We start from the raw sequence: 16572 nt of genomic DNA, 5'->3' as shown, positions 1-16572 counted from the left end.
TGGGGAGACGACAAGGGACGTTTCCCAGGCGTCCCCACTTGGAGAAGAAAATAGGAAACACGTTCCTGAAACTTCAAAAACGGTCAACAAGTTTTCGAACCACATTGACCGTTTTAGGGACTGTTTTTTCATTTCCTAACGTCCCGAGGACTGCATAAAAGGTTTCCTATTAAAATTTATTAAACTCAAAAAAAAATTTCAAAAATGATTTTCCAATCATTTGCAAGCCTGGACATGTAGAAGTCAATTTTTTTATAAAATATATTATAAAATGAATGATTAGGGGCAACTATCATACCATCTTTGTTTTCATTTTGAAGCTCAGGATGATAGTGATAGTGACTTTGATATGGATGATTAGGGGCAGCTGCCTTAGTATCTTTTGTTTTCATTTTGACTTTGATGTTTCAGACTTGGAGTGTTCTGTCTTAACATTATAATATTATATGATCATTGATACACTATAGTTGATACTTCAAAAGTTTAAAACTTTAAAGTTTGAGTCTTTATCCATTCAATGTTTCCATTTTACTGAGAGTTGATGTTTTTCATTCTCTTATTTGACTCATTTCATTATGTGCTAATGGTATCTTAAGTACTTAAATGATAATTGAAAATGATGCTATTTAGAATTTTCTACGATGATTCGATTAGATGCTAATTGCTATGCTCTATGATCATTGATGGATCATTATTTGATGAATGAAATTGATAATTTTAAACTATGTTACTATGATGAATGTAGAATTGATGAATATATTTGAAAATTCAGATATATATATATATAGCCGTCCCCTGCCGTCCCCTGTTTCGGCAAAAAAAAAAATCGTCCCGAAAACCCGTTTCCCCGTCCCCCCGTTCCCTCGTCCCAAAAACTTGGGGTAACATAGATAGTCACATTGCGTTATTACATGAATGATTTTCTAGACAAGTTCTTTGACTATGCCTCATTTGAATTTGTGAATATCTAACTATGTTTCAATTATATAGGTTGAAGATGTAAAACACTCTGCACCAACTAGACCAATTCTTTACTTTACTAGAGCCACAATATTCTTTACATTGTTGGAGGTCATGTGGCTATAGTGTAAGTTCTTCAACTCTTATCAGCGTTCCACTATTTTCATTTTATGCCTTAATCATATTCATTGTAAGATGCTTGTTATAAATGCAGACCATAAAGTGTGTATTAGTAGAATTGATATTTTAAATCATTATTTTGCAAGTTCAACTAATGGGATGTCATTCAAAATAATGATAAAGAAAAATGTTCATATGGTCATATTATATTGACAAAGGAAAATTTCCATGTAATTTTTTTCATCAAATTCTCTTCTCTTGTTTAAATTTCTAATGATTGGATTAGTGGATATTATACAGTTGGTATTAAAGATTTATTGTGGATGGATTATTTATTTTTGTCACTTTCCTTGCTCAAAGCAATCAACAAAACACTTTCTTAGGAGAAACTAATATATTATGTAGTCTATCAATTACTCATGATTTTCCCATGAGAAGCATCACTCGCAATCCTATAGAAAGGGAGCTAAAGGGCTATCAAAAATAGACTATTGATTGGTTCGGCTAATTCAAACTCCAAGAGCCCCCATGGTGGAAACTTTAATGTGGCCGATGTAATAACATTAGGTGCCAAGGGTGATAGTGTAATTGATGATACCCAGGTATATTTCTTTGTTTTTTCTTTACTTAGATAATATTTTTCGATGTAATGGTGAAAATGAGTTTTTAATATGAAGGGTGTATGCAAATATCATGTGAAATATTATTCATTATAAAGAATTTTAATAGTAAAATGTCATATGATAAGAGCTCATTATTTTCATCTATTATAAAGAATTATCCTTTACTACATATTTATCCTTCTCTTTATTTTATATAATCTTCAAATAATACTCTCACATATTACAAATCCATTTTTCTCTCTTCATTAATATTCTTTTTTTTTGTAGGTTTTCTCTTTACAACATACATGTGAAAAAATTTCTTATTGATTTTCTATTTCTTTTATATAATCTTCAAATCATAGAATATACCAATTAAAAATATAGAAGTAACTTGATAACTATAAGATTCTTACTTAAAACCTCCATATTTTTCATGTAATACATAGGATATAGAATACATGAAATTGTAAAATGGTAATAAAAAGCCATGACTCAATTTGCCCAATAATTGACACATAAATCATCTCTAATTCAAAATTCTCTATAATGTATCAAAACAAATACTAACACATGAAACTTCCTTTTATATTTCATCAAGCATGGTTTTGCATTTCTTCTTTTAGGAGAACCATTTTCTAGCATCAATAACTTTTCATATGGATATGTACTTAATGAATCATTTGAAGAAATGAAAATATATTGAAATGGTCTACTAAGCTATTGACTAATACATTTGTTATGACCTATTTTAGGCTCATTTTGAATATCTAAGACTATGGATAATTATATCCAAACATATTAAAGAACATTAAAAATTAAGAACTTTAATATCTTCAATTATAAAAATGGCATTCCACAAAAATATTGTAGAGTACTTATTTACATAATCCTTAGAGTTGAGTAATAATTCGATCTAATAAAATATAAAATTCATATGAATAGCAATCTTATGAAATGCAAGTTTAAGATACCATTTTCCTAATAGAATCTGTGAGCACAAATCTAAGACATCTAAAAACAAATAATTGTATGACACTAGAGTCTACTCTATATTTTAAATTTTTTATGACAATTGTATGAGTATAAATACTTTCTTAGATTGTACCTTTAAATTATCATAAGTTTTGTGTGTGTGTGTGTGTGTGTGTGTGTGTGTGTGTGTGTGTGTGTGTGTGTGTGTGTGTGTGTGTTTTTAGGAATATTTCAGGTACTATATATTTTTTGTTATTATACTATTCAAGTACTATGAATATTTCATTGACAATTGAATGAACATGATCTATTCCTTTGACACAGTATACTTTCAAAAATAAATTTGATACAGGGCACTTGTCAAAATTTTGACGTAGTTTGGTACAAGTTTGGATGAGGACTGTCGTCAATGACATGGCATCCTTGTTGATAATCTCTTTTTTAAATATCGGGCACTTGTTTATGTTTTGCCATAATTTTCTAGAAGTTTCAACAAGAACTATCATCAATGACATGGCATCCTCGTTGATTAATTCCTTTATAAATATTGGGCACTCATTGAAGTTTCGACATAATTTGGTAGAATTTTCAACAAGGAATGTAGTTGATGACATGGCATCCTTGTTGATAAACTATTTTATATTGAGAACTCATCAAACTTTTGACATACTTTGGTACAAGTTTTGATGAGGACTGCTATCGATAACATGGCATCCATGTCGAATCAAACCATTTTGTATGCCTCATTTTGCAAGAGTTTGGACTATTTTTTGATAAGAAGATGTTTTGATTAATACATGCACAAAGACGTTGGTTGAAGCTTTGACCAAATCTCAGCGACAAAGACTTTGGTCAAAATTTTGACCAATTTGCATATAAACTTCAACCAATCTACATCAAAAATTCAATCCAAATTTAGTAGTGACCCAATCTTTTGTATATTTTCTTGAGGGAATGCAATCTAAATCGTGTGCTACCAAGAATATAGTTGAATTCTTTAGCCCACTTTTTTCATTTTCAATAGTTATGGACATCTATCCATTTGGCTTGATGACAAATGGGCAGGTATTGGGAAACTTACCTCCCTCCTCCGTCTACAGAAAAATTGATCCTAGTTGGTCCTGCTTGAACTAGCACATACCTTTCGGGATAAAAAGATTGCCTTCGACGACATCTCTGAATGTGTGCATTGTTGTTGATCCTCCCTACCCTATCTTGGGAAATATCATCATGTTTACCATTAGAGCCCATAAAAGGCTTGAGTAGACTTTGCAACTAAAGCTATTAATGGTGAGGGACCTTCCCTTGGATGGAAGGTACCTTGATCATCACACCCTAGTTGTAGATGCCTCAATAGAAAACCTAAAGAATTATTATTTATTTATATTTAATTTACCATATATTATTGAAATGATCATCTTAAAATCTCCATATAAAAAATATATTATGAAAAATTAAAAAGAAAAATAATATGAAAAAATAGCACGAATAAATTGAACAAAAAAAAAAACTAAAATAATAATAATAACTAAAAACCAAACAAAGACGTGATTTGGAGATTTGCATTCTGCTGGGAGATGAATGACAGTTCCAATCTACATTGTGGACATTTGCTTTGCACAATAAATAGTGAAGGTGAGGTATGCTTGACCTAGGTTCCAAATGAGATGGGGGATTTGGGGCTTATGTTTCTGAATTTAGTGCCTATAGATTGCTTTGATCCTGGTTTTTGGTCCAGAATTTATTTATTGGGCTCTTATGGCTGCAAGCGGGGTCTTTAGGAGTTTCATTCTTGTTGGAGCCTCCGATTGTGATGGATCTCCTTCCATGGTGAGGTCACAGGAGAAGGAGCCATTTTATGTTAGCGAGTGCCCAAAGTTAAATAAAGTTAATGGATGCCTTTCGCGTAGTTAGGATCAGCCTATGTTGGTTATCCCTTTGGAAGCAGTAATGGAAGATGTGGACTATTTGGCCTCACATGCATTTCCTTATCAACTCTATAAGCCCGGATTCATCATTTCTGGCAGCTGGAAGGTGATATGGATATTATGATGGCTAGTAGTAGCTAATTTTTGGTAACTTTCTCTTGCATGTCAAATCAAAACCGGGTCTTTGAGGGAGGCCCATATTTTTATGACTGTGGGCCTTTTTGTCAAACCCTGGCATACAAAGTTCAATTATGCTGAGGATCTTCCTTCAAGGGTTCCTATTTGGGTCTGCCTACCGTGGCTTCCTTTGGAGTTTTGGCGTGAGGATATCCTTCGATAGATTGCTGCTATGCTTGGGAAGCCAACTACTATAGGACATTAATCACTAGATAAAAAGGTTATTTTCTATGCCTGTATTTGTGTTAAAATTGGTTTAAATATTCCTTTGCCAGATTCTTTGGAAATTTTCCTAGGCTCTTCTTCTTGGATTCAATAGCTAGACTATGAATCTATTCCCTTTTGTTGTTGCATTTGTCATGCGTATGGTCATTTACAACACCAATGCCCTCGAGCCTGTAAAGGCAATGCTACCCCTGGCAGGTTCTCTGGCCCAAGGATGGACAATGATAGTAAGGGGAATGGTCAAACTATTAGTACTAAAAAAGGGAATATTCATACTAATAGTACTAGTAAGGGAAATCTCAAATGAACACTTCAAGTCAAGGGCAAGGGTCATCCAATACTACCGGTCCTAATAAGGATGGTTTTATCCCAGCTCGAAACAGTGCTAAGGGCCAGGGTCAAAAGCGATCTCATCTAGATCGGCAAGTGGACTCAAGGTTCAATTGTTTTGAGGTGCTTGACAACATGGTCATAGAAGAAGGCATTCCTATAGAGGATCAATGTGGGGCTACTAGCTTAGAGGGCAGGAGTTCTATTCTTAGTGGCAATCAAGATGTTGTAGTTCAACAGAAGTCAAAGACCTCTATTGGCCCTGAGTTCAGTGCCCTTGTGGTTTCTCCTGCTCCACAAGAAAATGATATTCTTCTGGCAGATTTGGTTAAAGATGTGTTTGCCTCTAGTAAAGGAAAGGGATCTTCTCTTACTTTGGGCTTGATGCAAAGAATATTTAAGAAAGTCTCTTTTGCTACTCTCTCAAGAGTTGGACGAAAGTAGGATCAAGAAAAAATTAAAATTATAGGAGATTTACTAGTAGAGTATGGGGTTGTAAGGACCATGGATGAACATTTTCCCCACTCTACTCAATGATTATCCTCTCATGGAATGTGAGGGGGTTGAATAGCATCCCCAGACAAAAAGCTATTCATGAGCTGGTGGCTGATCATTCTCCAGATATCCTTTGTATCCAGGAGACCAAGCTTTCAGTGGAATCCATGTTTAGATGTGCTCCTAAAATTTGGTTCTTGGGGAAATGTCAATGTGTTGGTGCTTTAGGGAGCTCTGGTGGTCTTTCCATTTGTTGGAATCCTAGGAAAGTTATGCCACTTTACTGGGTCTCTTGTCTCTCAGCTCTCTCAATGGTGGCATCCTCTCTGGAAACTGGAGAGATGATTCTTGTTACTAATGTGTATGCCCCTATTTATCTCCCTAGAAAGCTCAAGCTCTGGGCACATATTAGGCATGTTAGAAGCTGTCACCCTTTCTTGCCTTGGATCGTGGCTGGAGATTTCAACTATGTTCTCAATCTGGAGGAGAAGAGGGGTGGGTTGGCTCGCTTAGGTCCTTCTTCTAAGCTTCTTCGGGAAAATATAGATCTTTTACATCTCTCTGATGTCAAATCTCTTAATGGGATCTTTACTTGGAACAATCAAAGGGTTGGAAATGATGCCATCTCAAAACGCTTGGACAGGTTCCTAGTTTCTTGCTTTTGGAATTGTGGCTTTCTTTCTCTCTCTTCTAAAATTCTTTATTGGAGAGGTTCTAACCACTAGCCTATCAAGCTCACAACTAGTTATGTTGATGTCCCCAAGAGCCTCTCTTTAAGTTCCAGCTGATGTGGCTTTGAGACTCTTATCTCCATGGTCTAATGGCTCACTAGTGGAGACAAGGAGCGCATGCCTAGGGCACTGGTATGTTCTCCTTCTCTAAAAAACTACAATATGTTAAAAGGAAGTTGAAGCATTGGAACAAGAATTGTTTTGGTAATCTCTACATTATGAAGAAGAGGGTTCAGGATCATCTTGATGTTATTTCCAGGTAGATTCGAGATTTGGGTTTTTCTGAAGCTCTGTACATAGCAGAATCCCAAGCTTCTAGTGATTTAGCTTAGTGGGATCTTAGAGAAGAAATTTATTGGAAACAAAAGGCTCGCGTTGACTAGCTTCCCGAAGGGGACAAGAACACTGCATTTTTCCATAAATCTGTACAAGCTCAACATAACAGGAGTTAGATTGCTTCTCTTGTTACTTCTGATGGGACACATCTAACCTCCTCTCAAGCTATGTCCAGGGAAGCTATTCAGTTTTACTCTAGTCTCTTTTCAAAGACTTGCCTCCAACGAAGATTAAGGAGAATACAGCCTTGTCTTGTATTCCTTCTATTGTGACCAGGGAGATTAATGACTCTCTTATGAGGCCAATTTGTATGTCTAACTTGGCGGGGGTGGTCTTTAGCTTGCGTAAAGGCAAAGTTTCGAGCCTTGATGGCTTCCCTGTTGAATTCTTTCAAGAATATTAGGATATTATCAATCATGACCTTTTGGATGTGGTTCAAGAATCCTATTCCAATAAAGATATACTCTGGATCTTGAATGCTACTTTCTTAGTCCTTATTTCGAAGAAGGAAGAGGCTAATCAATTGGACTTCTTTAGGCCCATTACTCTTTGTAATGTGGTCTATAAAATCATTACTAAGTTCATGGCGGAGAGGCCTAAAGTTTGGTTTCCAATGGTTATCTCTGAGGAACAAGGAGGTTTTGTGGTGGGAAAACAAATTTTGGATGGGTTGGTTATTGCTTCCGAAGCCATTCACTCTATGTGTTCTTCTAGGGAACATGTCATGTTCATCAAGCTTGATATGGCTAAGGCTTGTGACAAAGCCAAATGGGGTTTCTTGTGGAAAGTTCTTCTAGCTTTTGGGTTTAGTCAGGAATGGGTTAGATGGGTTTTGAACTATGTTACTACTCCTTCCTTCTCAGTCCTTCTTAATGGTGAACCGTTTGAGCTTTTTAGGGCATCTAGGGGTCTTCGCTAGGGAGACCCCCTCTCTCCTTATTTGTTTATCATTATGGCTGAGGGACTTGGTAGACTTATCAAGTCTCATGCTTCCCAAAATCTAATTCAAGGATGGCAATGGAGAAATGGTTTGCCCACACTTTCCCACCTCCAGTTTGTTGATGATATGGCCCTTGCTGAAAGAGCTCGGATATAGGAAGTTGAAGCCTTTCAACTCACCTTGGATACTTATTTGGTTGCCTTTGGGCAGAAAATTAACAACCACAAGTCCTCTATTTTTTTCTTCAACACTCCTGAGCCTATCCAATGAAGGATTGCTAATATCCTGAGATATCATATCGTCTCCCTCTAACTTACTTGGGGGTCCCTATTGTGGTGGGAAGATAGCCTAGGCCTTGCAGAGCTTGCTTGAAAAGCTTCAACAAAAAGTCAATCATTGGACTCATAGGTGGCTCTCTACTACTGGCAAGGTGACTCTCCTACAATATGTGATTCAAGCCCTTCCCATATATAGAAGCATGGTTCAAGCTGCCCCAACGTATTTTCTTAAGAAATTTGATTCTCTCTCTCACCAATTTCTTTAGAGTGGCAATTTGTAAAATACCAAATGGAGCCTCATCAATTGGGATACTGTTTCTAGGCCAAAAAAGGAAGGACGCCTCAGCCTTCGTTATGTTATCTTGTGCAGTCAAGCTCTTGCTACCAAGCTCTATTGGCACTAGTGTTCCAGTCAATCTCAGCTTTGGGCCCATATCCTATCACACAAGTATTTGCTTGGTGTTGAACCTTTAGATATTTCCAAGTTTTCTCTTGAGGGAAGAGGCTATATGGTGTGGAATACCCTCAAGATTGGTGCTCACCTGGTGAAGAGAAGTCTTTTTAAAATATGTAGCAAAGGCACTGAGGCTCTATTTTGGAGTGATTCCTGGAATGGGCATCCTCCTCTCTCGTCCTCTCATCTGCACTTGCAGCCTCTTTGTGATTTTTTCCTTTCCACTAGATGGGATAAGGTGGCTCATTATAAGGAAGCTTATAACCTGGGCCTTATTGTTGGTTACAGATGGAAGAATTCTTCTGATTGGTTGTTGTGTGGTTCTTTGGGGGATCAGTTGGAACTTTCTCAGATATTGGTTTCTAGGGAGTGTAGCTCTCTTTAGGAACCTGATGTTTTGGCTTGGGGAGGTGCTTCTTCTGGCAAGTATTCTATTTCTTCAGGGTACCTTGTGTTGACTAGGCAATTTTTTGGTGAGGTGGAGGTCTCTTGGTGGAAGAAAGTTTGGAATAGCTTTTCTTGGCCTAAGTGTAACTTTTTCCCTTGGATTCACCTTTTTTTCCAATGCCCCTTTGTCAAACAGATTTGGCACTTCTGGTGGAGTGTGTTGGGATGCATGTGCTAGCTTGACTCCTCCTTGTCTGAGTTCTGGGACTGTTTGGGCCATCCCCCTTCCAAGACCTCTTTTCTTTAGGTTGCTTGGACTATTGGCCCTTCCCTTATTTTATGGCACATTTGGCTTGATAGAAATAGGAGGATCTTTCATGATGTGTTGTTTGAGATTAGGCACCTATGGGAGAAAATTGCTAATTCTCTTCATGAAAGACTCCTGGCTAAATGTGACATTAGTGGAGGTCTGGATCCTAATGATGCTGGTATTTACTCATGCCCTTCATTTCCTCTTCAAGGCGACACTCCCTTGTTCCCCCACAAACGCTCTAGGAATAGAGTTAGGTAGCGCTCTCAGCATGTTAATCATGAGGGGCATTGGACTCCTCCCGAGGTTGGAGTTCTTAAAATCAACACTGAAGGTTCTTCTCGAGGAAATCCTGGATCAGCTGGTATTAGGGGAGTTGGGCGTGACAGCTTTGGCGATATTCAATTTATGTTTTCTATATACAAGGGTTACCATACAAATAACCTCATGGAAGCCCTTGCTATCTTGGTTGCAATGGAACAGTGTTAACATGGTTGGAGAAGGATTATTTCTGAGACTAACTCACAAGTGATTGTGAATTTATTGAATAGACAAAACCTTGTAGATGTGGATTGGCATTTGGCTCTAGTTATTCAGCAAATCACTCAACTATACAATTCTCTGGATTCTGTGTCTTTTGTGCATATCCCTCGTGAATCGAATGGTGTGGCTGATTGTTTGGCTAAATGGGCATCTGAGCATGTGTTGGATTGGAACATTACTTATCATAAGATGCTTCCCCTTGATTTATCTCAAATGTTGGATCAACTTGTGGATTAGGATAAACCTCTGTAGTTCTCTTTATTTCTTCTATTGTATAGTTCTCTTTGGTATTCAATAAAAATTTTACCCCTCTTTTAGTTAAAAATAAATTAATTAATTTATAATGCTAGAAACTAAATTAATTTTAAAAATTAAAAACTAAATCAATTTTTTAAAAATTAAAATTAAATTAAAAAATTTTAAGAGAAAACATAGATTAACTTATATTCCTACAATTGAAAAGAAAACTTTTTCGAAAGAGGGCTAATAATTTTCTACAAAGAACAAAGTTCCCACATAGATCCTATCACTTCAACAAGCTTGTGTTGTTGCACTAATGAGCCAAAACGTGTTTACTAATACTTTCTAAAATATATTTAATGTGCATTAAATAGGTTTAAATTATTTTTCTATTTTAATAAAAAAAAATTTAAAAATTAGACTAAAAAATATTATTTATTTATATTTAATTTATCATATATTAATAAAATGATCATCTAAATCAATTCCACATAAAACATCTATTTTGAAAAATTAATGGAAAAATAGAATGAAAAAAATAGCACAGATAAAGTGGAGCAAAAAATAAACTAAAATAATTTAAAAAGCTCAAAAATAAATGGACCCAAAAAAATGCTCAAAAATAAACTTATTAAAAAATCATATTATAAGGTAAGAAAATATATTTTGTAAGAGCTAATTAAGTTAAATAAATAGGGAAAAAAGTATAACTTAAAATTGGAGATAACAACTAATTAATTTACTAAATAAAGAGAAAGACAAAAGTTAGAGTTATAAGTGGAGTGTGATAAAAATTGACCAAAAAAAAATTAAAGAAGGGGCTAACAAATTTATAGGCAAAAAGGTAATTTTACAAGAGCAAAACTCCTACACAAAGCCTATGAGCTAACTAGCATTTGCATGCTTTTGTGCTTTCAACAATAAGTCCATAGCTTTTTTATAATAAAATTATTTTTTAAATTATAAATAATCCACAATTTCAATAAGCGAAATTTTTTTAAATTATTTTAAAGAAAGTAAGAAATATCATTTATTTATATTCAATTTATCATATATAAATAAAATAAAAATTTTCAAAAAAATCTCCTACAAATGGTATAGGAGAAACAAATATATTTTTCAAAAAGTAAAAACCTAAAAACTACATCCTCCCACTTAATAAATTATAAAAACTAAAAATTAATATTTAAAGTGAAGAACTAAAGAAATTTAAAGAATAAATTAAAAGAATTAAAAAATTAAAACTTAAAACAATTTTTAAAAAATTAAATTAAAATTAAAACCAAGATTACAAATGATATTAAGTTAAATAAATAAAGGGAAAAAATGAGAGCTTTATTATTAAAAAAAAAAAATTTAAAAAAAACTTTTAAAATAATTATTAAAACTAAAAACAAGATCATAGATAAAATTAAGTTAAATAAATAAGAGAAACAAGAGTTTAAAGTGTAGTGAAAGCAACCCATAACAGCTAATTAAATAATTAATGGAAAGGGTTGACAATTTTTTTGGCCAAAAATTTGTTTTAGAATTAAATCTAATTCATTAAGCATTGTGATATTGCTATCAAGATTTAACTGTTTGATTTTTTGACTCATGTTTCATGAGTAGTGATTCAACATGAATCCATCTCTCATGAGAATAAAGGGAACACTTAGCACTCCTTGGACCTAGGTGATGCTCACAGGGGTGAAGTACTAGTACTTCCCAGGAGGTCACCCATCCTAGTACTACTCCAACCTAAGCACATTGAACTACATAGTTTCCTCCATGGTTAAACCCAAAGCTTGAAACCCCATTTGCAAAACCTTCACCAAGAGTTGTGCCTTATCAACCATTCATTAAGCATTGTATGTGTGTGTGCTTGGTTTCCGACGCTTTATTGAGGCACAACACAGGCAATGCATCAAACAGGCCCAAACAAGGGATATAGCAAGTGCCACAAGCTCTGCACCATCCTTCAAGCTTGTGCCATAGTGGATTTTAAATCGATGTTTGGGGCTATTGAAATATTTTTATAAAGATGCCAAACAGGGAACCAGAGATCAAGTGCACGAGGTGCTTGACAGAATGCTTTTGACGTGGTGATAAGCTTTTGTTTGTCTCGGCCTGTTGTTGTATATCGACTATTACTCGACTGCCTTAGGGGGGAATGTTGCAGGGATTGTTTCGCCTTTGTGTCTGCCATGGGGATTGTTTGCAGAGATATCTGGTATGACATTTGGTAGAAAAAATGATTGGTTTTGTTGTGGCCTTGCACTGGTTTGATTGGGAGTAGTCGCTATTCTAACTCCACTACTCAATCACTCCTTCCATGTGTTCTATTAGAGCTTAGAGGCTTTTACCATAGGGAAATCCTCAAGGACTGGTTTGGTGCCAATGTCTTCAAATAGGTTCCAACTGTTTGATGGTTTGTACATTACATAGCTATCCATAAACTATTTGACAAAATGTCTGGTATGTGGTAAGGTTGTGTACTTCTAGGGACACCTTCTTTGATAGACTATGGCACCCTTTTCTGATCCAATTACACTCCAGTAGCTCGTTGATCATTTGGCTATAGTGGAGTCTGCTAATATTGTCCTACAAAGTGTTGTTGCTTTGTCAACTTCACTCTATGTTAAAATCGCAGTACGGTTGGCTTTGTTGGAATCCGAGAACCACACTCTACGAGATATTGTGCAATCTCTAGTTGCTGAAAATACAGACCTCAAGGCTAATCTGGAATCTACCACCATGCAACTCACGGAATTAGACACTACAAGGAGAAATAATTGGAGATTGTCAATAGGCATTCTTCACTATTAACAGAGACTGAATTAAAGGTGAAGTCTTGGGCTTCTTTGTGTAGTTCTGCGGTTGAGGCTCCCCTTTCAAGCATTGAGAAGTTAGTTCAAGGGAAGATGGATGATGAGCAAGTCAAGCAAACCCATGAACTTAACTTACGAGTCTGTGGTCTCTCCTCCATTGATGATCCCTCGACTATTGGATACTCTTTCCTCAAGGATTAGCTGGACATTTCAGACATCACTCTTGACAAGTGTTGGTTAGGCCCTAATGGTATTCTCTTCATCCGGTTCCTCTCCCTCTCTGACAATTTGTGGGGCTCTTAGGGAAAAGAAAAATGTATTCTCTCTTTCTCCTAAGATCTATCTAGATGAGGATCTCACCCAATCATATGTGGCAAAACTCAAACAAGCTCGTGCCCTCGTTGTAGCAGCAAGACAAGAGGGTAAATATGAGGTCATCAAAAATCTTAAAGCAGTAATCCACGACACCTTTCCTACAAGCTAGGTTCTAGGGGTGGCCTCTAAGGCCAAATGACTGGCTTAGCGGTAGTTTGAGCATAGGCTCTTTGTGTCTCAACTGTTGGAATGGTAATGGTATCCTTTAGTCTATGCCTGGCTTACTTAATGATGCTATTGGTTATGTCGACCTTTTTATTACAGAGACACATAAGAGCCCCATGCGTCCTCTTCCCAGTATTTCTAGCTATCAATGGCTTTCCTCTTTTAGAGACGAAGTCAGGTCCTCTAGTGGGGTGGCATGTCTTATTCGGGACCACTTTTTCACTAAAATTTCCTTGGTTCACTCTGACAGTTATGCCAAATTCATGTGGATTCGCATTGATCGAGGAACCTTGCTCTATAAAGATACCTATATCGCTATCGGTTTCTTTCTGCCAGCATCTTCATTCTATGCAGTTCACAGCATTGAGGGTGGGGACCCCTATGAGGACCTTCTTGAGCACATTACCAAATTCTCTGCCATGGGGGACATTATTTTGGGAGACTTTAATGCACGGACTAGAGACCTATAGCCTCCTCTCCATGATCACAGGTATGATCCCATGTGTACGAATGATTTTGATCCTGGTTCTATGGGTCTGCTTCGACTCTCTGAGGATTGTCAAGGGCCCTTCACCAAGTATGGTCATAATTTTTTACAACTTTGTGAGTCTTCTGATTTAGTGATCTTGAATGGACTCTCTTGATTTCCTGGATCCAAACTCTTCACTTGTTGTCCACATGGTGGTGGTGCTAGCATTGTTGACTATGTTCTCTCTACGACCTCCTTCATCCCTCTCATTTTTCGCTTTACCATCTCTCACCTTCATCTAGCTGATCATGCCCTCCTTAGCATCACCCTTCAGGGATCCCTCACATCTTCTCCTCCTTGCTTATTCACTTCTTCTTGCCCCCCTCTTCCCTCCATCCATGCTCATACTTCTTTTCACACCCCCCTTCAGGGATCCCTCACATCTTCTCCTCCTTGCTTATTCGCTTCTTCTTGCCCCCCTCTTCCCTCCATCCATGCTCAAACTTCTTTTCACTTCTCTGATGGTGACGCAGAGCTCTTTATCCATCACCTAAGATGACTTCTCCCCTAGGACCCCTTCCTTGACTTCGAGGATGTCACCTCCATGATCCACTCACTTGCGTCAGCCTTGAAGTAGTCTGCCCTTCTCTCCATTCCCCATTGCACCTCCTCATAGGTCTTGCCCCATGAACCAGTGGTTTGATCAGGACTACAAATCTTTTCATCGCATGCTTTTCTTTACTCCACCCACTACTTCTTCCTCCTCTTCCTCTCAGTTGAGGCTCGACTACTGCTGCTTTCTTCACCATAAGAAACGGAAGTTCACTTTACTACAATGTAAGTCTCTTTGTGCCATGTTCTTCCAGTCCCCAAAGCTCTTTTGGCACACCATGTTTCCTCGCCACCCCCCCTCCCTCTACTCTGGACCTTCACTCCTTGCCTCCCACACCTCCACACTTTATGATAATCCTAGCCAACCCCTTTTCCATCTCATCCTCCACCCCACCTATTGTCACCTTTACTCATTCTCCCACATTAGTGAGGCAATTAGAGTTATGAACGGTAGTAGAGCTCCAGATGAGGAAGGATTTCAAGCTGAATTCTTCAAGTTGGGTATCTCTATCCTAGGTCCCTTTCTTACAGTGCTCTTTAATAGAGTGGTTTGTGTCAGCTTCCCCGACTCTTGGTCACGACATATTATCTATCTAATCCATAAATTTGGGCCAGCCTCTGACCCTAGAAATTATAGGACCATCATGGTTGGGCATATCTACACCAAACTCTATGTGACTGTGTTCAACGGTATGTTGTCCAGTGAGCTCGATCAACGACATTGTCGGGCTAGAGATCAAGTTGGGTTTCATTTAGATTTTCAAACCACTGATCACATTTTGACTTTACAGGCCATTATTGAGGAATCTCACCAACGCTCGACAAAATTTTATTGTTTTTTTGTTGACTTATGCAAAGCTTTCGACTCTATTCCTCGGGCAGCTCTCTTTCAGTGTTTTATGGACATCCGGATCTCAGAGATTCTTATTACAGCTATTATGAGGTTATACGAGTGTGTTGAGAGCAGATTCAGGACTCCACAGGGCTTCTCTGATCCTATCCAGAGCACTTCCGAGGTGAAACAAGGTTGTCCTCTCTCCCCCACTCTCTTTGGCATCTATATCAACAAGCTTGAGGCTTTTCTCTGTGATTGTTCACTCCCTGCCAATGGTTGTTATTTACATCAGGTATTGATCTCTATTCTCCTATTTTCTGATGATGTGATTCTCCTAGCATCTTCTCATGATGGTCTTCAATGACTCCTTGATGACTTGGCCTCTTTCTACAACTCACTTGAGCTACTTGTAAATCTGGGCAAGGCTCAAGTTATGATCTTCAATTGTTTGAGGACATCCCATCTCCATTTTTACTTCCAGGGTACTGAGATCGAGATTGCATCTTCATATACTTACTTGGGGGTTAAGTTTTTTGGGCCTTGATTTAGCCTGAGACCAACCATGCAACCCAGAGTCAACAAGGGGCTCGGATCCCTTGCTATTCTTCAGCAACATTACTTTCGACACCACTTCCAAGATACCACGACTGAGATGTCTCTTCTTGACTCCCTGGTCACGCCGATTGTCCTCTATGGCTCTACTATTTAGGGCCCCTCCCTCTTGGAGTCTGACTAGGCCTTTGTTGAGAGAGTCCAAACACTTTTCCTTCGACGCATTATCAGATGTCACCGATTCACACCACATAGCATCATTTTAGCTAAGCTTGGTGCTCACCCTTTCAGATTGGGGACCATCTTTGATTTAGTTTGGCTCCTTCACCGGCTCCGGAGCTTTGTTGATTCCTCCGACGATTATTACGGATATTCCTACTTGGCTTATTGTTCCTATATGGAGGTTACAGGTTCAAACTCTGGTTACAAGTCTCATTGTTGGTACACCCAGGTATCTGCTCTCTTGGGCTCGATTGGTATTAGTTTGGATCGTCTTCCCCCTTCCAGTTTTCTCTGAATGCTCTAGCCCATCTTCTTCCACCTCAGTGGGAGTTGAATGAGCACATTAGACTTGACATCTACAAACAATATGTTATCATGACCTAGAGGAATCCCCCAAGTGGGCCCCGTCTGCTCATGGCCTTCTATGTTGAGCACTTTCTTGATATCTAGGACAAGATCATCTTACATCCCTAATACCTCTCTCGTCATTGGACTCACGCT

The 16572-nt window shown here is 37.5% G+C and overlaps 1 protein-coding gene across 1 annotated transcript; it reads left to right on the top strand.

Annotated features, from left to right (window-relative positions):
* The first annotated feature begins 15106 nt into the window (after positions 1-15106).
* On the top strand, positions 15107-16366 carry LOC149551191 (uncharacterized). Its single transcript, XM_089790067.1, has 2 exons — positions 15107-15589; positions 16301-16366. Exons 1-2 carry the CDS (start codon positions 15107-15109, stop codon positions 16364-16366), a joined length of 549 nt encoding a protein of 182 aa, XP_089646193.1.
* The last annotated feature ends 206 nt before the right edge of the window (positions 16367-16572 follow it).

The sequence above is a fragment of the Cupressus sempervirens genome, chromosome 6 (assembly GCF_028749045.1).
Source record: "Cupressus sempervirens isolate cs-2001-9-10 chromosome 6, ASM2874904v1, whole genome shotgun sequence".
Taxonomy (NCBI): domain Eukaryota; kingdom Viridiplantae; phylum Streptophyta; class Pinopsida; order Cupressales; family Cupressaceae; genus Cupressus; species Cupressus sempervirens.
This window is presented reverse-complemented; position numbering and strand designations above follow the sequence as displayed.

Excerpts from the sequence above, each read along its gene's own strand:
- LOC149551191 (XM_089790067.1), top strand. The coding sequence starts at position 15,107 with ATGGTTGGGCATATCTACACCAAACTCTATGTGACTGTGTTCAACGGT. Across the intron at positions 15,590-16,300 it reads ATGGTTGTTATTTACATCAG|GTATCTGCTCTCTTGGGCTC; the intron begins GTATTGATCTCT and ends TGGTACACCCAG.